The sequence below is a fragment of the Heterodontus francisci genome, chromosome 17, assembly GCF_036365525.1.
Source record: "Heterodontus francisci isolate sHetFra1 chromosome 17, sHetFra1.hap1, whole genome shotgun sequence".
Classification (NCBI taxonomy): Eukaryota; Metazoa; Chordata; class Chondrichthyes; order Heterodontiformes; family Heterodontidae; genus Heterodontus; species Heterodontus francisci.
The window spans coordinates 94,404,973-94,427,045 of record NC_090387.1 but is presented as its reverse complement, the minus strand read 5'-3'; the positions used below and the strand labels follow the sequence as shown (position 1 = coordinate 94,427,045).

The following is a 22,073-nucleotide window of genomic DNA, read 5'->3' as shown; positions in this document are numbered from 1 at the left end:
TGCAGGGGTAGTTGGATTGGAGATGTTTCAGTGCAGGGGCAGTTGGATTGGAGATGTTTCAGTGCAGGGGCAGTTGGATTAGAGATGGTTCAGTGCAGAGGGAGTTGGATTAGAGATGTTTCAGTGCAGGGGTAGTTGGATTGGAGATGTTTCAGTGCAGGGGCAGTTGGATTAGAGATGGTTCAGTGCAGAGGGAGTTGGACTAGAGATGGTTCAGTGCAGGGGGAGTTGGATAGAAACGTTTCAGTGCGGGGGGAGCTGTGCCCTGGTAATAATGAGCCACACAAGTCTCCAAAAGAAGGGGACAGCTGCGTTTATTATTCACTGAGACAGCAAATTCTCCAGATTATAAAGTTTTCTCACTGGTTATTCAACTACCATAAGAGCAAGTACAACGGAAAAATCACACGAGGCAGCAGATAATACTTGGAACAAGGGATGCACTTCAGGAATAATATTTTGCCCTTGGGAAACCCATTCCTGGAACCATCCCAGAGCCAAAGTAAATTTGCAGATTGCCAAGAATGAGAGGGAGGGGCCTGGTCCTGGTCCTGGCCCAGAACGAGTTGACAGGTGATTAATTGGATGGTGTTTGCTCTGTTTTACCATTTCGGGGTTCTCTCATGTTACTGATGCTATGCTTAGTGTGTTTCCCTGTGCCCGAGCTATGTCTTGGTCCATATTCACTGCTCCAACTGGCTCTTTCATGACCTTTCGTTCTAGCCCTGCTGAAAACGTTTCTTCAGGATGTCCAGTGCTTTTTGCATCCACATCTCTTTTGGGTCCATGCAGATCTGCAAGCCACCCGTGGTCTTGAACCTGTGCAGAGAAGACAGAGGTCAGCATGTGGTGAGGTGGCAGGGTGCCAGTGTAAAACACAGGGTCAAATCTCACCTCTGAACCAGGGTGAACACAATGAACATCCATCTCCCAGACTCTCCTGCAATGTACTCCTGGGAGTGTTTGATGGGGACAGTGTAGAGGAGGATTTACTCTGTATCTAACCCCGTTTTTTTTTCTTTTTTTTCCTTTTTTCTTTGTCAAGGGGGACTTTATTCCTCAGGCCCCCTTTATGTACATATTTTTAAAATAACTTTATTAAAACCAGATAAATAATCAAAAACTCAAATTAAAATGCCATTCTCGGCGTCGACAATGCACTCCAGTCCCTGTGGTGCCCACCGGTCGCGGAAGGCATCAAGCGTACCGGCGGACACCGCATGCTCCTTCTCCAGGGACACCCGGGAGCGAACGTAACCGCGGAAGAGGGGCAGGCAATCGGGGAGGACTGACCCCCCAACGACCCGCATCCTGGACCTGTGAATTGCCACCTTGGCCAGGCCCAGGAGCAGACCGACGAGGAGATCCTCCTCCCGGCCCACACCCCTCCGCACCGGGTGCCCAAAGATCAGGAGCATGGGGCTGAAGTGCAGCCAGAACTTGAGGAGCAGCCCCTTCAAATACTCAAAGAGGGGCTGCAACCTCACACACTCCATATATACATGGAACACGGACTCGTCCAGGCGGCCTGGGAGTCCGTGAACCTACTTAAAAGTCTATTGCACGGGAATGCCTTGTGGAGCACCCTCCACCCCAGGTCCCCGATGTGAAGGGAGAGGACTCCCGCGTAGAGAGACCTCTACTGGGGTTTCCCCTCACCGCCAAATGGCAGCACAGATGCCAGGATGTGTCCGGCCGGCTGATGAGGGCAAGAAAGTGCAGAGTGTGCAGGAGCAGCCCATACAAGAAACCCGTCCGCACCTATGGGAATGGCATGGAGGGCATTTCCGAGAAGCGGCTTGGGTTGTGCAGGACCGGCTCCCGAGGAGGGTTTCGGGGCCTAGGTCTGATGAGCAGGTCCGGCCAAGCGGGAGTCAGCTTGGCCGGGAGCGCTCCGCACTTGCGAGCCCCCTCGCCATCCACAGTGAGAGGCGTCCAAAGGGCTTCAGCTATTCCTTCGCCCGCCGGTCCGTCCCCAGAGCCGGCCACCCGGACAGCCGAGGCGCTCTCCTCTGCCGGTGGGGGAGTGCCCTGACTGGAGGCAACCCTGTTCCAGACTCTGAATAGATCCCGGTAAAAGACAGACAACTCCCTCAGAGAGGTGCAGCTGACGGTCTCCACCGGGACCTGCGTGTCGTCTTGAAGGCAGTGACACTGGCGGAAAAAATACGTCGCCAGCGCACACCATCTGGGAGGATGCTCGACGTACAGGTATTTCTGCAGGGTCCGAAGGCGGAGAGTCGCAGCCTGGGTGCGGACGCACACCAGCGACTGGCCGCCCTCCTCGATCGGGAGACTCAGGACCGCGGAAGAGACCCAGTGTTTCTTCTTCCCCCAGAAGAAATCGACGTGTTTCTTCTGGATCTTGGTGGCGAATGTAGGGGGCGGGGCCAAAGTGACCAACCGGTACCACAGCATGGAGGCCACCAGTTGGTTTATGACCAGCGCTCGGCCCCTGTAGGAAAGCACTTGGAGCCGTCCTGTCCAGCGCCCCAGCCGAGTGGTGACATTAGCCTCCAACTTCTGCCAGTTTGCCGGCCAGGCTTCCTCAGCGGGGCTAAGGTGGACTCCCAGATAGAGGAGGAGCGTGGTGGTCCTCCGGTAGTGAGTCCACCCGCCACTGACCCACCAAGAGTCCGGACTCGACGTCATCGGCGTAAGCCGAGAGGACGACCCGCATGGCCGGCTCGCGCAGAGCCAATCCCGTCAACCTCCTGCGAGCAGGCACAGGGATGGCTCCACGCAGATGGTGTATAAGTGGCCGGATATGGGGCATCCCTGACGCACTCCTCTCCCAAAGTGAAGGGGCGCCGTCAAGGACCCGTTAACCTTGACTAGACACTCTGTGGCAGCGTATAAAAGTTGGACCCGAGCCACAAATGCGGCCCGAGTCTGAAAGCGCGCAGAGTCCCGAAAAGGTATTAGTGTTCCACCCTGTCGAACGCCTTCTCCTGATCGAGGGAGAGAAAGGTGACTGACAGACCAGTCCTCTGGCAAAGATCAGGTCCTGGACCAGTTGGATGCTGTCCTGGATGGACCGGCCCGGGACCGTGTAGGACTGGTCGGGGTGGATCATGTGGGCTAGCACAGAGCCCAGGCGGGTAGACATAGCCCGGGCATAGACCTTATAATCCGTGCTGAATTTTTTTGCAGGTGGAGATCGCCCCTCTTCGGCAGCAGGACAATGACTGCCCTGTGCCACAAGAGGGGCATTTCCCCGGTCGCCAGGCTTTCCCTCAGGACCCATGCGTAATCGTCCTCCAGGACATCCCAGAACGCTCTGAGGAACTCCACAGTCAGCCCGTCTAGCCCCAGAGATATGTCCCTCAAAAGCTGGTGGAGGGCGCCGGTCAGCTCCACCAATGTAAGCGGAGCCTCCAATGCTTCGGCGCCCTCCGGGCTGACCTGCGGCAGGTCCTCTCTGTGCGCATCCTCGCTGGACGGGTCCGGAGAGAACAACGCACTGTAATAAGTACGGACCAGGAGGCCCATTCCCTCCGGATCCGTGATGGAGGATCCGTCATCGGCCAGCAGCTCGACGAGCTGCTTACTGATACCCCCGCCATTTTTCCAGCGAGTAGAAGAAGGGTGAGGCGCGGTCCAAATCTTCCAGGATCTGGATCCACGACCTCACTTACGCGCCTCGGGACCCTATGAGCTGCAGGTCCCTCAGCGCGCCCTTCTTTTCTTTGTACGCTTGCCCCAGGGCCGGGCCCATGACGGCATGACCGAGGTGGGACTCCAAGTCAAGCACCTCCCTCTCTAGGCACCCGATCTCGGCTTCCCGTCTCTTGGTCGACCTCTTCGCGTACTCCTGACAGAAGACACGGATGTGAGTCTTGCTCACATCTCACCACAGCTTCAAGGAGGGAAAGCCCCCCCTGCTTCCTTCTCCAGTCGGCCCTGAATCGACGGAACGAGTCCCGAATCGCTAGTCTTCCAGCAGCCGGTTGTTAAAGTGCCAGAATGCGGACCCCGCCCGCGTGCGGAGCAGAGTGAACTCTGCCCACACCAGGTGGTGGTTCGAGCACGGCACCAGTCTCATGGAGGCCGCCGAGACGCGGGAGACGTACGCCTGCAAAATGTAGAGGTGGTCGATTTGGGACCCTCCTCCTCCAGACCGCCACGTGAAGGCGTTGGAGTCGGGATGGAGATTCCGCCAGACGTCCACCAAGTTGAGGGAGCTGATCAGTTCCCACAACCTCTCCGCCGACGCTTGGCCGCGCTGGGGACCGGAGCGATCCCCCACCTCGAGGGTGCAGTTAAAATCCCCCTCGAGGATGACGCACTCGCCGCTATCGATGGAGCTCAAGAGAGCGGACACTTCTTCAAAGAAGCGCGCTGGCAAAGCGCCGGGCCTGGGCGCGTACACGTTCACAAAGTGGAGCGGCACGCTACCCAGGCGAACGGCGAGGTGGAGCAAGCGGCCCGGCACTAGCTCCTTGACCCCCAAGATCTCCGGCTGAAAAGTCGGGGCCAACAAGATAGCCACCCCACTAGAAATAGGGGTGAGGTGACTCATGTAGACCCCACCCTGCCAGTCCAGGAGCCAGGTGGCTTCGTCTCCCGGAACGGTGTGGGTTTCCTGCAGAAACCTTCCCTGAGGACTGAGAGATTGTGAAATCTGCGGTGAGACCCCCTGCTGCCGTTGATGTTGAGGCTGGCTATGGTTATCTTCATGTCAAAGGTACTTAAAACATGTCATCAACAACTCACTGTGAGGAGGGAGCGGAAGTGCTCCTGGCCTTCTACTCCTCCAGCAACCCATTGAAGAAAACGTTAAACCGACGCCTCTCAACCAGTTTCACACCCGTGCCCTTCCCCGCTTTCTTGAGGGCGGCACAGATGGACTGGATGATCAGCGCCAGACTCGACCAACGGCCAAGGGCCAGCTGAACTTTATTGCGGCAACCCCTGCAAGCCGCGAGGAAATCCCGGAGTTCCACTGTGGGGATGAGAGAAGACTCGGTGGGAGGTCGAGGGACTCCACCACCTCACTGGCGATGGAATCAAGATCGTCCACCATGCCCCACACTGACTCCCCATCCTCCTCCGGGTCGTCACCGCCAGAGGCCGACACACCCATCACAGACTGTGGGGCGGACATCCTGGCCACGCCAGCTGGTCCCGCCTCCGTCATGATACCAACCCCAGGAACGATGATGGAGGAGTCCTCTCTGGGTTCTAGGATGGAGCTAGAGCCTATGGGTACCAGCGGTTCAGGACCCCCCTCCACCTCCGTCCCCAGGCCAATGAGTGATCCAGGGGAGATGGAAGTGCCCGACTCCGGAAATCCAGCCGGAGCCGGGATTGGAGGTGGAGAGAGGAGGCCATCTCCTGCCCCACCAGCGCCCACAGACCCAGCAGATGCGGCAGCATTTTCAATTATAACCGGGTCGGGAGTCTCCTGGTTGGTGGTGGATTTTGGCTGGGAGGGCCGACCCTTTGGGGCCTCCACTCAGGGCTCCCGACCCCACCACAAGCAGAGCTCCACTTGCTCCCACAGGAGGGGCCTCAGGTACAGAGGCCTCTCCCTCCCCTCCATCCTGAGGGGTAGGGAGCTCCTGCACAGACTTTGCAGCCGTGATGATGGTGGTGGCAGGGGGAACCTGGGGACCCGAAACAGGAGACAGCTCCCCTCCAACAGATGGGTCCTGCACCTCAGGGCCCTGTGTTGCCTCTGTGGAGGGGTGTCTTCTCCTCTTTTTCCCAGTTGGGCGCAGAGGCTCAGAGACCTCCATGCCATCAGAGGCCTCTGCCTCCACACCCTCCTTTTTTTTTAAGTTACCCTGAGCCTGAGCCCAGCAGGTGGATTCCCTGGGAGTGGGCCTTGGGATGCGCTCAGGCTTGGGTTGTGTCATGATGTCCAGTGGACGCGCCTCTCAGTGTTTATTTTTTCCCTGCGCCTTCCTTCCCCTCGGCCGGGCACTCCCCTCCCCGCCGGAAGACGTGAAAACCACAGCCTCCGGAACTGACTGAGCGGTGTCTGTGGGATGTGGAAGAGGTGCAGTGGCACCACCCTGGACCGCCGAGGTGGAGTTGACAGCCGGGAGGCTGGGGCAGTTCTTACGAACATGCACCGCGCCCCGTCCAAGGTCCAGAAGACGCGGTAGGCCGTCCACTGGAACTCCACACTGAAGTGACCCTCCAAGACCTCCTCCTGTGTCAGCTGCATAAATAGCTGGCAGCGGAAGGAGTAGACATGTCGGAGGCTGTGCTCCCGAAGACCGAGTGTGACTGGGGTGATCCCCAACCTTACCTCCCCCAGATGGTGCAGAAGGGGAAGAAGGAGCTCACTGGAAATAAAGGGCGGGACGTTTGATAGCATTATCCGCTGCGCAGTGGCCCCCAGAGGGTCCACCTGCAAGAAGGTCCCCCCCACAGTGAGCCCCTTATTCAGGGCCAGGGACACGGCCCGCTCTTTACCCCATGGCTCAAAGTAATTAATTTGAAAGGTGACAGGGTCACACGGGCGGCCACAGAGGCTACAGCCGCATAGGTATGAGAGGGCCCTGCCACCGGTGATGATGGGCTTGCCATGGGTTCAAGAGCCAAACCCACCCCAAATTGCAGGCAAACAAACAAAAAACAAACCAACAAAAGTCTCCAAGAAATAATGTCTAAACAACTGTTAGGTTTGGGGAGAGGCTGAGGGTATACAGGAAATGGGCAAACGATTACTTTGCTTTGCTTTTTTTTCCTTAAAGGGTGGTACACAGAGCACTCTAAACACTCTTGGTCTTCTGGTTGTGGGAGGGGTCTTCACCAGGGTCAGCCGAAAGCTGCCCAGGCACTAATTAGATCCTTCTGTCCCGATAGCCAGGCAGCTTCAGCTGACCCAGGCTGGGCAATTAGGGTGGAGAGGGAGCTTCCTTGTGCAGTCAATGCAATTGCACAGCTCCCTGTAGAATTGTACAGACTCCACCCCTTGTTGTTCCCGCCTCTTCCACCTCCCACAACAGTCCAAATCAAGCAAAAGTCTGGTACTCGACCACCCACCTCCAAATACAGCCTTATTCCAAAAGTCTTTTCCTCCTCGACAGCAAATGTTGTCCAAAATGTCTTGCAGTTCTCTCCTCAGCACTCCCTCTCCAGCAGCAACTCCAGCAACTGACTGCAGCACTGTCAACTGCACCTCATTGCTGCAATCAGCACTCAGACTTCCCAATCGGACAGCAGCAAACTCCATGCGATACCTGTCCTGGGAGTTTTTGATGGGGACAGCATAGAGGGCAATTTACTCTGTATCTAACCCCGTTTTTTTTTTCTATGGGGACAGTGTAGAGGGAGCTTTACTCTGTATCGAACCCCGTTTTTTTATTAAGGTGACCTTTATACCCCAGGCCCCTTTTATATTGTCATGTTGAGGAGGCCTTTATTCCTCAGGCCCCCTTTATATACATATTTACATTTTTTTTAAAAATAACTTTATTTAAGACCAGATAAATCAACAAAAACTCAAATTAAAATGCCATTTTCGGCGTCAATGATGCTCTCCAGTCCCTGTGGTGCCCACCGGTCGCGGAAGGCCTCAAGCGTATCGGCGGACACCGCATGCTCCTTCTCCAGGGACACCCGGGCGCGAACGTAACCGCGGAAGAGGGGCAGGCAATCGGGGAGGACGGAACCCCCGACGGCCCGCAACTTGGACCTGTCAATTGCCACCTTGGCCAGGCCCAGGAGCAGACCGACGAGGAGATCCTCCTCCCGGCCCAAGCCCCTCCGCACCGGGTGCCCAAAGATCAGGAGTGTGGGACTGAAGTGCAGCCAGAATTTGAGGAGCAGCCCCTTCAGATACTCAAAGAGGGGCTGCAACCTCACACACTCCGTATAAACATGGAACACGGACTCGTCCAGGCTGCAGAAAGTACAGGCAGCCTGGGAGTCCATGAACCTACTTAAAAGTCTATTGCACGGGACTGCTCTGTGCAGCACCCTCCACCCCAGGTCCCCGATGTAAAGGGGGAAGACTCCCGTGTAGAGAGACCTCCATCGGGGTTTCCCCTCGCTGCCAGATGGCAACGCGGACTGCTAGGCCGTGTCCGGCCGGCTGACGAGGGCGAGGAAGTGGAGAGTGTGCAGGAGCAGCCCGTACAGGAAACCCCTCCGCACCGATTGGAATGACACGGAGGGCATTTCCGAGAGGCGGCTCGGGTTGTGCGGGACCGGCTCCCGAGGAGGGTTTCAGGGCCTGGGTCCGATGAGCAGTTCCGGCCGAGCGGGGGTCAGCTCCACCGGGATTACTCCGCACTCCCGAGCCCCCTCGCCACCCGCAGTGAGGGGCGTCCCGGGGGTTTCGGCTATTCCTCCACCCGCCGGACCGTCCCCGGAGTCGGCCGCCCGGACAGCCGAGGCGCTCTCCTCCGCCGGTGGGGGAGTGCCCTGACTGGAGGCGACCATGTTCCAGACTCGGAATCGATCCCGGTAAAAGACAGGCAACTCCCCCAGAGAGGCGCGGCTAACGGACTCCACCGGGACCTGCGTGTCGTCTTGAAGGCAGTGACACTGGCGGAACAAATAAGTCGCCAGTGCACACCATCTGGGAGGACGCTCGACGTACAGGTATCTGTGCAGGGTCCGAAGGCGGAGAGTCGCAGCCTGGGTGCGGACGCACACCAGCGACTGACCGCCCTCCTCAATCGGGAGACTCAGGACCGCGGCAGAGACCCAATGTTTCCTCTTGCCCCAGAAGAAATCGACGAGTTTCTTCTGGATCTTGGTGGCAAATACAAGGGGCGGGGCCAAAGTGACCAACCGGTACCACAACATGGAGGCCACCAGTTGGTTTATGACCAACGCTCGGCCCCTGTAGGAAAGCACTCGGAGCAGTCCTGTCCAGCGCCCCAGCCGAGCGGTGACTTTCGCCTCCAACTCCTGCCAGTTTGCCGGCCAGGCTTCCTCAGCGGGGCTAAGGTGGACTCCCAGATAGAGGAGGTGCGTGGTGCCCAAAGCAAAAGGTATCATCTCCTCCGGCAGGGAGTCCACCCGCCACTGACCAACCAGGAGTCCGGAACATTTCTCCCAATTGATCCTCGCGGAGGACACGGCAGAAAAGGTCTGCTGGCAGTCGTGCATCCTCCGCAAGTCAACGGGATCTGTGATTGCGAGGAGCACGTCGTCGGCGTAAGCCGAGAGGATGACCCGCATGGCCGACTCGCCAATCCCGTCAACCTCCTGTGAAGCAGGCACAGGAAGGGCTCCACGCAGATGGTATACAATTGGCCGGACATGGGGCATCCCTGACGCACTCCTCTCCCAAAGCGAAGGGGCGCCGTCAAGGACCCGTTAACTTTGACTAGACACTCTGCGGCGGCGTAGAAAAGTCGGACCCGGGCCACAAAATGCGGCCCGAGTCCGAAAGCGCGCAGAGTCCCGAAAAGGTAATCGTGATCCACCCTGTCGAACGCCTTCTCCTGATCGAGGGAGAGAAAGGCGACCGACTGACCAGTCCTCTGGGAGAGATGGATCAGGTCCCGGACCAGGTGGATGTTGTCCTGGATGGACCGGCCCGGGACCGTGTAGGACTGGTCGGGGTGGATCATGTGGGCCAGCACGGAGCCCAGGCGGGTAGACATAGCCCGGGCAAAGATCTTATAATCCGTGCTGAGGAGGGAGACCGGATGCCAGTTTTTAAGCAGGCGGAGATCGCCCCTCTTCGGCAGCAGGACGATGACCGCCCTGCGCCATGAGAGGGGCATCTCCCCGGTCGCCAGGCTTTCCCCCAGGACCCGCGCGTAATCATCCCCCAGGACGTCCCAGAACGCCCTGAGGAACTCCACGGTCAACCCATCCAGCCCTGGGGATTTGCCCCTTTAGAGCTGGTGGAGGGCGCCAGTCAGCTCCGCCAACGTGAGCGGAGCCTCCAATCCTTTGGCGCCCTCCGGGCTGACCTGCGGCAGGCCCTCCCACAAAACTCTGCGAGCATCCTCGCTGGACGGATCCGGAGAGAACAACGCACTGTAATAAGTACGGACCAGGAGGCCCATTCCCTCCGGAACCGTGATGGAGGATCCGTCGTCGGCCAGCAGCTCGACGAGCTGCTTATGGACCCCCCGCCAGTTTTCCAGCGAGTCGAAGAAGGGTGAGGCGCGGTCCAAATCTTCCAGGATCTGGATCCGCGACCTCACGTACGTGCCACGGGACCCTATGAGCTGCAGGTCCCTCAGCGCGCCCTTCTTCTCTTTGTACGCCTGCCACAGGGCCGGGTCCACGACGGCATGACCGAGGCGGGACTCCAAGTCGAGCACCTCCCTCTCAAGGCGCCCGATCTCGGCCTCCCGCCTCTTGGTCGACCCCTTCGCGTACTCCTGACAGAAGACGCGGATGTGTGTCTTGCCCACATCCCACCATAGCCTCAAGGAGGAGAAGCCCCCCTGCTTCCTTCTCCAGTCGGCCTAGAATCGACAGAACGAGTCCCGAAATCGCTCGTCCTCCAGCAGCCGGTTGTTAAAGTGCCAGTACGCGGACCCCGCCCGCGTGCGGAGCGGAGGGAACTCCGCCCACACCAAGCGGTGGTCCGAGCACGGCACCAGCCGCATGGAGGCCGCCGAGACACGGGAGACGTACGCCTGCGAAAAGTAGAGGCGGTCGATTCGATTTGCGACCCTCCTCCTCCAGACCTCCACGTGAAGGCGCTGGAGTCAGGATGGAGATTCCGCCAGACGTCCACCAAGTTAAGGGAGCTGATCAGTTCCCTCAACTTCTCCACTGACGCTTGGCCACGCTGGGGACCGGAGCGATCCCCCACCTCGAGGGTGCAGTTAAAATCTCCCCTGAGGATGATGCACTCGCCGCTATCGATGGAGCTCAAGGGAGCGGACACTTCTTCAAAGAAGCGCGCTTGCAACGCGCCGGGCCTGGGCGCGTACACGTTCACAAAGTGGAGCGGCACGCTACCCAGGCGAACGGCGAGGTGGAGCAAGCGGCCCGGCACTAGCTCCTTGACCCCCAAGATCTCCGGCTGAAAAGTCGGGGCCAACAAGATAGCCACCCCACTAGAAATAGGGGTGAGGTGACTCATGTAGACCCCACCCTGCCACTCCAGGAGCCAGGTGGCTTCGTCTCCTGGAACGGTGTGGGTTTCCTGCAGAAAGCTCACCGTGTATCTCCCTTCCCTGAGGACTGAGAGATTGTGAAATCTGCGGTGAGATCCCCTGCTGCCGTTGATGTTGAGGCTGGCTATGGTTATCTTCATGTCAAAGGTACTTAAAACCCGTCACTAACAGCTCACTGTGAGGAGGGAGTGGAAGTGCACCTGGCCTTCCACTCCCCCAGCAACCCATTGAGGAACACATTAAACTGGCGCCTCTCAACCAGTTTCACGCCCGCGCGCTTGCCCGTTATCTTCAGGGCAGCACGGACGGACTGGATGATCAGCGCCTGATTCGACCAGCGGTCGAGGGCCAGCCGAACTTTATTGCGGCAGTCCCTGCAAACCGCGAGGAAATCCCGGAGTTCCGCCGTGGGGATGAGAGAAGATTCGGTGGGAGGCACGAGGGACTCCACCACCTCACTGGCGATGGAATCAAGATCATCCTCCGTGCCCCACAGCGAATCCCCATCCTCCTCCGGGTCGTCACCGCCAGCGGCCGACACATCCACCACACACTGTGGGGCGGACGTCCCGGCCGCGCCAGCTGGTCCCGCCTCCGTCACGATCCCACCCCCAGGATCGATGGCGGAGGAGTCCTCTCTGGGTTCTATTGTAAAATTGGAGCCTGTGGGCGCCAGCAGCCCAGGACTCCCCTCCACCTCCATCCCCAGGCCAATGAGTGGTCCAGGGGAGACATAAGATCCCGACTCCGGAAATCCAGCCGGAGCCGAGACCGGAGGCGGAGAGAGGAGGCCATCTCCCGCTCCGCCAGCACCCACAGGTCCAGCAGATGGGGTAGCATTCTCAGTTCTCACCGGGTCGGGTGTCTCCTGGTTGGTGGTGGACTCCGGCTGGGAGGGCTGACCCTCTGGGGCATCGCCCTCCCCTTCATTCAGGGCACCTGACCCAGTAGCAGTGGCGGAATGGGCAGCGTCCCCAGGCTCCCCCACCACAAGCAGGGCCCCACTTACTCCTTCAGGAGGGGCCTCATGTACCGGGGCCTTCCCCTCCCCTCCATCCTGAGGAATAGGGAGCTCCTGCCCGGACTTTGCAGCCTTGGTGGTGGCGGTAGGGGGAACCTGAGGACCAGAAACAGGAGGCAGCTCCCCTCCAACAGATGGGCCCTGCACCTCAGGGCCCTGTGTTATTTCTGTGGAGGGGTGCCTTCTCCTCTTTTTCGCACTTGGGCGCGGAGACTCAGAGACCTCCATGTCATCACAGGCCTCCGCCTCCACACCCTTTTTTCCCTTTCTTGTCACCCTCGGCCTGAGCCCAGCCCTGGGACAGGTGGATTCCATGGGAATGGGCTTTGGGCTGCGCTCAGGCTTGGGTTGAGTCAAAGTGTCCAGGGGACGCACCTCATGATGTTTCTTTTTTCCCCGCGTCTTCCTTCCGCTCGGACGGAAGCTCCCCTCCCCGCCGGAGGCTGTGAAAACCACAGCCTCCGGAACCGACTGAGCGGTGTCTATTGGATGTGTTGGGGGAGTGGGAGGAGGTGCTGTGGAACCACTCTGGGCCGCCGAGGTGGAGCTGGCGGCCGGGAGGTTGGGGCAGTTCTTACGAACATGCCTCACCCCCTTGCAGACGTGGCACCGTGCCCCGTCCGAGGTCCAAAAGACGCGGTAGGCCGTCCCCTGGAACTCCACATAAAATTGGCCCTCCGTGTCCTCCTCCCGCGCCAGCTGCATAAATAACTGGCGGCGGAAGGAGTAGACATGTTGGAGGCTGTGCTCCCGAAGACCAAGCCGGACTGGGGTGATCCCCGACCTCACCTCCCCCAGATGGTGCAGGTGGGGGAGGAGGAGCTCACTGGGAATGAAGGGTGGGACGTTGGACAACATTATCCGATGCGCAGTGGCCCCCAGAGGGTCCACTGGCAGGAAGGTCCCCCCCACAGCGAGCCCCTTACTCAGGGCCAGGGACACGCTCGGTCCTCAAAAAGAACACAGCCTTCCCATACATCTTTGAGGCCGCAACAATGGCCGAGGGGCCGACAACCTCGGCCATTGCCTTTACGCAGGCCTCAATAGACATGTTGGGGTGGGGATAGCTCTTCACCCCATGGCTGGATGTTAGCAATTTAAAGGGTGACGGGGCCACGTGGGCATCCACAGAAGCTGCAGCTGCATAGGTAGTAGAGGGCCCCGCCACCGGTGATGAAGGGCTTGCCATGGGTCTAAGAGCTAAACCCACCCCAAATTGTGGGCTTGCACACTAAATATCAGAGATTCACAGAAAAAATTGAATATGTATTAAAGACAAACAAACAAACAACAGATTAGTGGAGAGGCTGAGGTAATAGAGGAGAGGCAAAGGCAGGCTGGAAGGGATGACTTGCTTTCTGGAGGTGGTGCTCACAGTACACTTAAAACAGTCTTTGAAGTTGGTCTTCCGGTCTTCTGGTTGGGGGAGTCGTCTTCACCTGGGTCAGCTGAAGCTGCCCAGGCACTATCTATCCCCTTCCGTCTGTTTAGCTGGGCAGCTTCAGCTGACCCAGGCTTGGCAATTGGGGTGGGGAGGGAGCTTCCCTGTGTGCTTGTGCAGCAGCACAGACACCTGTTGAATTGGCAGCCCCACCCCTTGTTGTTCCAGCCACTTGTTCCTCCCCCAACAGTCCAAAGTAAATTTTTTCAGGTTGTTTTTCTTCAGGTTTGCACTTGCTGCTGTTCAATATTCAGTATATTCACACCTAATCTGTACTAATGCTTTGTCTTTCAACACACCATTAACATATTGTTTGCCTTTGCTCCGTGACCTTTTGGTCAGCTATGTGGCCTGGTCCAATTTGCACCTTCTCCTTTGTTATCTCTTACCCAACCCCCACCTCACTTGTTTATAATCTGTGACTTTTCTAATATTTGTCAGTTCCGAAGAAGGGTCACTGACCCGAAACGTTAACTCTGCTTCTCTTTCCACAGATGCTGCCAGACCTGCTGAGTGAATCCAGCATTTCTTGTTTTTGTTTCAGATTTCCAGCATCCGCAGTATTTTGCTTTTATTTTAGTGTTTAATTCACTGCCACTTCCCTTCCAGGAATGCCTACCTTGAAGAAGTTCTGCTCTTCTCTCCGACGGGATTTTCGTTTGTCTCTTTTACCTTGTTCACCTTCATTGCTTTCTATTTCCCTCCTGGTGTTTGATAAGGTATCTACCAAAACTCGTTTTCACAGCCACATCTCCTTCCTCAGTGACTGTCTCCGGCTCCGACTGATTCCACGTGGATTCCAACTGCAGTTTCACCCATCACGCTTTGAAACCACCCAGGATCACAGGTATCTCCGAGAAATACCACGTTCCTCCGACTGCTACTCTCGCCGCATCCTGAGATCCACACTCAGTGCTATGCGCCGCCATATGCACACACTGGACCTCTCTCTCCAGCAGCACCGTCTCACCTTATCTCAAATCTGTTCTACTCCGCAGTTTCATCTCATCTTACGTCTCATCCGACGCATTAACAAAAAACTTTTTTTCTTCCTTTCAGGTGTTAAGGAACGCAAGCTCCAGCAGCTGATGGGGACTAATGCCCCTCCAGATCCTCCTTCCGCTTCACTTCCCTCTGACCCCACCCCTTCTGATCTGACCCCTTGCCGTGTATTCACTATACCCTCTGACCTCCCCCTCTCTGATGCTGAGCGTTCTGTACTCAGCAAAGGTCTCAGTTTTATCCCCTTCCGCCCCCACCTCAATGAATTTCGCGCTCGGCATGACGTTGAGCTCTTCTTCCGTTGCCTCCGCCTCCGGGCTCACTTCTTCAACCAGGAGTCCTCCCCCCGACCAGCAGACCCATTCACCCGCCTCCAGCATTCTCCCTCTACCTGGACCCCTCCCCCTGGCCTCTTACCCGCTCTTGATCTCTTCATTGAAAACTGTCGGCGAGACATTGGTCGTCTCAATTTCTCTGCCCCCCTCACTCACTCTAACCTGTCCCCCTCTGAACTTGAGGCACTCCGTTCTCTCAGGTCTAACCCCGACATGGTCATCAAACCTGCAGACAAGGGTGGTGCTGTTGTTGTATGGCGTACCGACCTCTACCTTGCAGAAGCTCAACGCCAACTCACAGACACCTCTTCCTACCTCCCTCTGGACCATGACCCCACCACCGAACATCAAGCCACCGTCCAAAGGACTGTCACTGACCTCATCTCCTCTGGAGATCTTCCCTCGACAGCTTCCAACCTCATAGTCCCGCAACCCCGGACAGCCCGCTTCTACCTCCTTCCCAAAATCCACAAACGGGACTGTCCCGGCAGACCCATTGTGTCAGCCTGCTCCTGCCCCACTGAACTTATTTCTTCCTATCTAGACTCTATCTTTTCTCCGCTGGTCCAGTCTCTTCCCACCTACATCCGTGACTCTTCTGACGCCCTACGTCATTTTGACAATTTCCAGTTTCCTGGTCCCAACCGCCTCCTCTTCACTATGGACGTCCAATCGCTCTACACCTCCATCCCCCACCAGGATGGTTTGAGGGCTCTCCACTTCTTCCTTGAACAGAGGCCCAACCAGTCCCCATCCACCAACACCCTCCTCCGCCTGGCTGAACTTGTTCTCACATTGAACAACCTCTCCTTCAACTCCATGCATTTCCTTCAAGTAAAAGGTGTCGCTCTGGGTACCCGCATGGGTCCTAGTTATGCCTGTCTTTTTGTGGGATATGTCGAGCATTCTTTGTTCCAGTCCTACTCAGGCCCCCTCCCCCAACTCTTTTTCCGGTACATTGATGACTGTATCGGTGCCGTTTCCTGCTCCCGCCCCGAACTAGAAAACTTTATCAACTTTGCTTCCAATTTCCACCCTTCTCTCACCTTTACATGGTCCATCTCTGACACTTCCCTTCCCTTCCTCGACTTCTCTGTCTCCATCTCTGGGGATAGGTTGTCTACCAATATCCATTATAAGCCCACTGACTCCCACAGCTACCTCGACTACACTTCTTCACACCCTACCTCCTGTAAGGACTCCATTCCATTCTCCCAGTTTCTCCGTCTCCGACGCATCTGCTCTGATGATGCTACCTTCCATGACGGTGCTTCTGATATGACCTCCTTTTTCCTCAACCGAGGATTTCCCCCAACTGTGGTTGACAGGGCCCTCAACCGTGTCCGACCCATTCCCCGCACCTCTACCCTCACCCCTTCCCCTCCCTCCCAGAACCGTGACAGGGTTCCCCTTGTCCTCACTTTTCATCCCACCAGCCTCCATATCCAAAGGATCATCCTCCGCCATTTTCGCCACCTCCAGCGTGATGCCACTACCAGTCGCATCTTCCCCTCCCTTCCCCTGTCAGCATTCCGAAGGGATCGTTCCCTCCGCGACACCCTGGTCCACTCCTCCATTACCCCCACCACCTCGACCCCGTCCCAGGGCACCTTCCCTTGCAATCGCAGGAGGTGTAATACCTTCCCATGTACCTCCTCTCTCCTTACTATCCCAGGCCCCAAACACTCCTTTCAGGTGAAGCAGCGATTTACTTGTACTTCTTTCAATGTAGTATACTGTATTCGCTGCTCACAGTGTGGTCTCCTCTACATTGGGGAGACCAAGCGCAGGCTGGGTGACCGCTTTGCGGAACATCTCCGCTCAGTCCGCAAGCAGGACCCTGAGCTTCCGGTTGCTTGCCATTTCAACACTCCCCCCTGCTCTCATGCTCACATCTCTGTCCTGGGATTGCTGCAGTGTTCCAGTGAACATCAACGCAAGCTCGAGGAACAGCATCTCATCTACCGATTAGGCACACTACAGCCTGCCGGACTGAACATTGAGTTCAATAATTTCAGAGCATGACAGCCCCCCACTTTACTTTCATTTTTAGTTATTTTTTCTTCCTTCTTTTTTTTTTACATTCCTTTTTACATTTTTTACAATCTTTTTTTGCATTTATTTCATTTCATCTTAGTTTGTTCAGTTTGCTTACCCACTGTTTTTTTCAGGTTGTTTTTCTTCAGGTTTGCACTTGCTGCTGTTCAATATTCAGTATATTCACACCTAATCTGTACTAATGCTTTGTCTTTCAACACACCATTAACATATTGTTTGCCTTTGCTCCGTGACCTTTTGGTCAGCTATGTGGCCTGGTCCAATTTGCACCTTCTCCTTTGTTATCTCTTACCCAACCCCCACCTCACTTGTTTATAATCTGTGACTTTTCTAATATTTGTCAGTTCCGAAGAAGGGTCACTGACCCGAAACGTTCACTCTGCTTCTCTTTCCACAGATGCTGCCAGACCTGCTGAGTGAATCCAGCATTTCTTGTTTTTGTTTCAGATTTCCAGCATCCGCAGTATTTTGCTTTTAGTCCAAAGTAAATTACTGGTGTTCAGCACCCACCTCCAGACAAAGCCTTGTTTCCAACAAAAAAAGAATGTCGCTTTCTTCTCTTTTAAAGGTGATTGTTGTTGGAGTTTTCCTCTGCTTGTATGTAGCTGCTCTCCCTTGCTCAGTGTAGCTCCTCTCTCCATCTCTGCAACCTCCAACTGCCACCAGCACTCTCAGCTGCACCTTGTTGAGGCTCTCAACACTCAGGCTTCCCAAATCAGAGAGCAGCCAACCCCGTGCTGTACCTGACCTGGGAATTTTTGATGGGGACAGCGTAGAGGGCAATTTACTCTGTATCTAACCCCGTGCTGTACCTGTCCTGGGAGTGTTTGATGGGACAGTGTAGAGGGAGCTTTACTTTGTATCTAACCCCATACTGTACCTGTCCTGGGAGTGTTTGATGGGACAGTGTAGAGGGAGCTTTACTTTGTATCTAACCCCATACTGTACCTGTCCTGGGAGTGTTTGATGGGACAGTGTAGAGGGAGCTTTACTTTGTATCTAACCCTGTGATGCACCTGACGTGAGGTTATGAGTGTGTGCATGTGTCTCCATAATATTGAAGTAGTCGATTTTGTTTTTCTCCCTGGACTGCCTCTCTCAAGCCTCCTTGTCTGATTTACAATGCACAGTGTTGACAGCAGACAGGAGAGCAGTGCCCAGGCCATTAGCATTGCAGCTTTGCAGAGAACATCAAAACAAAAAAGGGGCAATCACTTGGCTGGGAGTGTACTACAGGTCTCCAAACGGTCAGGGAGAGATAGAGGAGCAGATATGTAGGCAAATCTCAGAGAGGTGTAAAAATAATAGGGTAATAATAGTAGGAGATTTCAACTTCCCCAATATCAATGGGATAGTCTTAGTGCAGAAGGCTTAAAGGGGGCAGAATTCTTAAAATACATACAGGAGAGCTTTTTGAGCCAGTACGTAGATAGTCCTACAAGAGAAGGGGCAGTACTGGACCTAATCCTAGGGAATGAAGCAGGACAAGTGGTAGAAGTATCAGTGGGAGAGCATTTCGGGGATAGTGACCATAACTCTGTAAGATTTAAGGTAGTTATGGAAAAAGACAAAGATGGACCAGAAATAAAAGTACTGAATTGGGGGAAGGCCGATTTCAATATGATAAAACAGGATCTGGCCAAAGTGGACTGGGAGCAGCTTCTTATAGGAAAGTCTACATCAGATCAGTGGGAGTCAAAGAGGCAATAGTGAGAGTTCAGAACCAACATGTTCCAGTTAAGGTGAAGGGTAGGACCAACAGATCCAGGGAACCCTGGATGTCAAGGGATATAGAGGATTGGATCAGGAAAAAAAAGAGGCTTATGGCAGATTCAGAGTTCTGAAAACAGCGGAGGCACTAGAGGAGTATAGAAAGTGTAGGGGGGTACATAAAAAAGTAATTAGGAGAACGAAGAGGGGACATAAAAAAACACTGGCAGGCAAGATAAAGGAAAATCCTAAGGCATTTTATAAGTATATTAAGGGCAAGTGGATAAGCAGGGTAAGAGTAGGACCCTTGAGGGACCAAAGTGGCCATCTGTGTGTGGAGTTGGAGGATATAAATGAGGTTTTAAATGATTACTTTTCACCTGTGTTCACTATGGAGAATGACGATATAGGTATAGTGATCAGGGAGGGGGATTGTGATATACTTGAACATATTAGTATTGAAAGGGAGGAAGTATTAGCTGTTTTAGCGGGCTTAAAAGTAGATAAATCCCCAGGCCCAGATGAGATGTATCCCAGGCTGTTATGTGAGGCAAGGGAGGAGATTGCATGGCCTTTGACATAAATTTTCAAATCCTCTCTGGCCACAGGAGAGGTACCAGAGGATTGGAGGACAATAAATGTGGTACCTTTATTTAATAAGGGTTGCAGGGATAAACCAGGTAATTACAGGCCGGTGAGTCTAACATTAATGGCAGGGAAACTATTGGAAAGAATTCTGAGGGACAGGATTAATCTCCACTTGGAGAGGCAGGGAATAATCAGGGATAGTCAGCATGGCTTTGTCAAGGGGAGATCGTGTCTAACTAACTTGATTGAATATTTCGAGGAGGTGACTAGATGTGTAGATGAGAGTAAAGCAGTTGATATAGTCTACTTGGACTTCAGTAAGGCTTTTGATAAGGTCCTGCATGGCAGATTGGTCAAGAAGGTAAGAGCCCATGGGATCCAGGGCAATTTGGCAAATTGGATCCAAAATTGGCTTAGTGGCAGGAGGTAGAGGGTAATGGTCGGGGGTTGTTTTTGCGAGTGGAAGCCTGTGACCAGTGGTGTACCACAGGGATCGGTGCTTGGACCCTTGCTGTTTGTAGTGTACGTTAATGATTTAGACGTGAATGCAGGAGGTATGATCAGTAATTTCTCAGATGACACAAAAATTGGTGGTGTCGTAAATAGTGAGGAGGAAAGCCTTAGATTACAGGACGATATAGATGGGCTGGTAAGATGGGCGGAGCAGTGGCAAATGGAATTTAATCCTGAGAAGTGTGAGGTGATACATTTTGGGAGGACTAACAAGGCAAAGGAATATACAATGAATGGTATGACCCTAGGAAGTACAGAGGGTCAGAGGGACCTTGGTGTACTTGTACGTAGATCACTGAAGGCAGCAGCACAGGTAGATAAAGTGGTTAGGAAGGCATATGGGATACTTGCCTTTATTAGCCGAGGCATAGAATATAAGAGCAGGGAGGTTATGATGGAGCTGTATAAAATGCTAGTTAGGCCACAGCTGGAGTACTGTGTACAGTTCTGGGCACCACACTATAGGAAGGATGTGATTGCACTGGAGAGGGTGCAGAGGAGATTCACCAGGATGTTGCCTGTGCTGGAGCATTTCAGCTATGAAGAGAGACTGGAAAGGCTGGGGTTGTTTATGTTAGAGCAGAGAAGGCTGAGGGGGAACATGATTGAGGTATACAAAATTATGAGGGGCATTGATAGGTTAGATAGAAGAAACTTTTTCCCTTAGCGGCGGGGGTCAATAACCAGGGGGCATAGATTTAAGGTAAAGGGCAGGATGTTTAGAGGGGATTTGAGGAAAAATGTTTTCACCCAGAGGGTAGTTGGAATCTGTAACTCATTGCCTGAAGGGGGGTAGAGGCAGGACCCCTCACAACATTTAAGAAGTATTTAGATGAGCATTTGAAACGCCATAGCATACAAGGCTACGGGCCAAGTGCTGGAAAATGGTATTAGAATAGGTAGGTGCTTGATGGCCGGCACAGACACGATGGGCCGAAGGGCCTGTTTCTGTGCTGTATACCTCTGACTCTAAGGTTCTATGACCCATCACGGCTCACAGCTTCAATGTGTGAAGCACATTGAGAGCTTTATTTGTAACTGCTGTTACTGAATGGTTTGAAGGGCTGAATACCTATGATAAGAATCTGTGTGAATAAATGCAGTGTACTAGTTTGTTCAATAAATGTTTCATTTCATACAGCCGAGAAATGCATCCAAAGTTAGCAATGCTCTGCGATTGAAAACTTACAGTACACCAGGAGTTGGGCAGACCAGCACTGTTGTGGAGGAATCAGTGAGTTCTTTCTCTGGCATGGAAGGATTGCTCTGAATCGCTGTAGATAACAGAGAATGATTTTAGATACTTAAAAGAAGCACAGGAACATTAACGGCCATACACCACTACTAGAGAGTCTGCTCCAATACTGGCACTCAACTCTCAACCGGTTCTACAAACTGTGTTGCAGGCAGTCAGTATATTCCCCAGCAGTGGGCCACGGCTTACTGGAAGTAGCCCTCTCGGCACGGTCAGCATTAGATAGACTTTTCCTGCACCTTTCAGTCTAATATAATCTATCTGAACTTGTTGGAGTGTGAGCTGAATACAGGGACATCTGGGAGGTCAGTGAATGGAGAGACCAACAAGGGATCTCCTTACCCATGAGGTTCAAGGAAGAAAGAAACAGAGGAACGACAGAGGAGATGGGTGAATTGGGATAAAACAGGCACAGAAAGAGATATACAGAGAGGGAAACAAAGACTGGATTGAGAGAGGAAAAAAAGCAGAAAGGAAAAGTAGGAAAAGGATTTTAAAATGTGGCATTTTGAAATCTCCAACAATCATTGCGTACATGCAGAAAGGAGACTCAGCAGTTCAGATTTTTCATTCTGGAGAGAAAGGCTGATTGAGATTGCATTAACAATTATCTCATTCAAAGGCTAGTTACACTCAATTAGCAGATTTGCTGGCTGATTGCACATAAAAAAATGTTACATATGTTATAAACTGGGTTATATCATTACATTTTCCAGTATTATTGTATCATCAGATTGTATCTACATTATATTGTAATGCCCAACATACATGCTCCAGCATGCACACAATAGAGTGATCAAGAGCAGGAACCCTGGCTCATTCCCTCTCTCTCTCTCTCTCTCTCTCTCCAACCTGGGAGTCACTGGACAGTGATCAGGAGCAGGAATCCTGACTGATTTCCCCCTCTCTCTAACTCAGGGGTAACTGGACACTGATCAGGAGCAGGAACTCAGGCTGATTTCCCCCTCTCTCTAACCCAGGGGTCACTGGACAGTGATCAGGAGCAGGAACCCTGACTGATTTCCCCCTCTCTCTAACTCAGGGGTAACTGGACAGTGATCAGGAGCAGGAACCCTGGCTGATTTCCCCACTCTCT

General features: G+C 54.2%; 1 protein-coding gene across 4 annotated transcripts in view; it reads right to left on the bottom strand.

The window, feature by feature from the left end:
- Positions 1 to 387: 387 nt before the first annotated feature.
- Positions 388 to 22,073, bottom strand: part of LOC137379292 (C-C motif chemokine 18-like) — a 391,661-nt gene continuing 369,975 nt past the window's right edge. For all 4 annotated transcript variants that reach the window (XR_010976788.1, XM_068050025.1, XM_068050024.1 and 1 more), the window contains 2 exons: positions 20,912 to 20,996; positions 388 to 819 (listed from right to left, as the gene is read on the bottom strand). Coding sequence is in view for 3 of the 4 variants with exons in the window: in XM_068050025.1 (XP_067906126.1) it covers positions 720 to 819; positions 20,912 to 20,996 (185 nt within the window). In the remaining variant the exon portion in view is untranslated. The remainder of the gene's footprint in view (positions 820 to 20,911; positions 20,997 to 22,073) is intronic.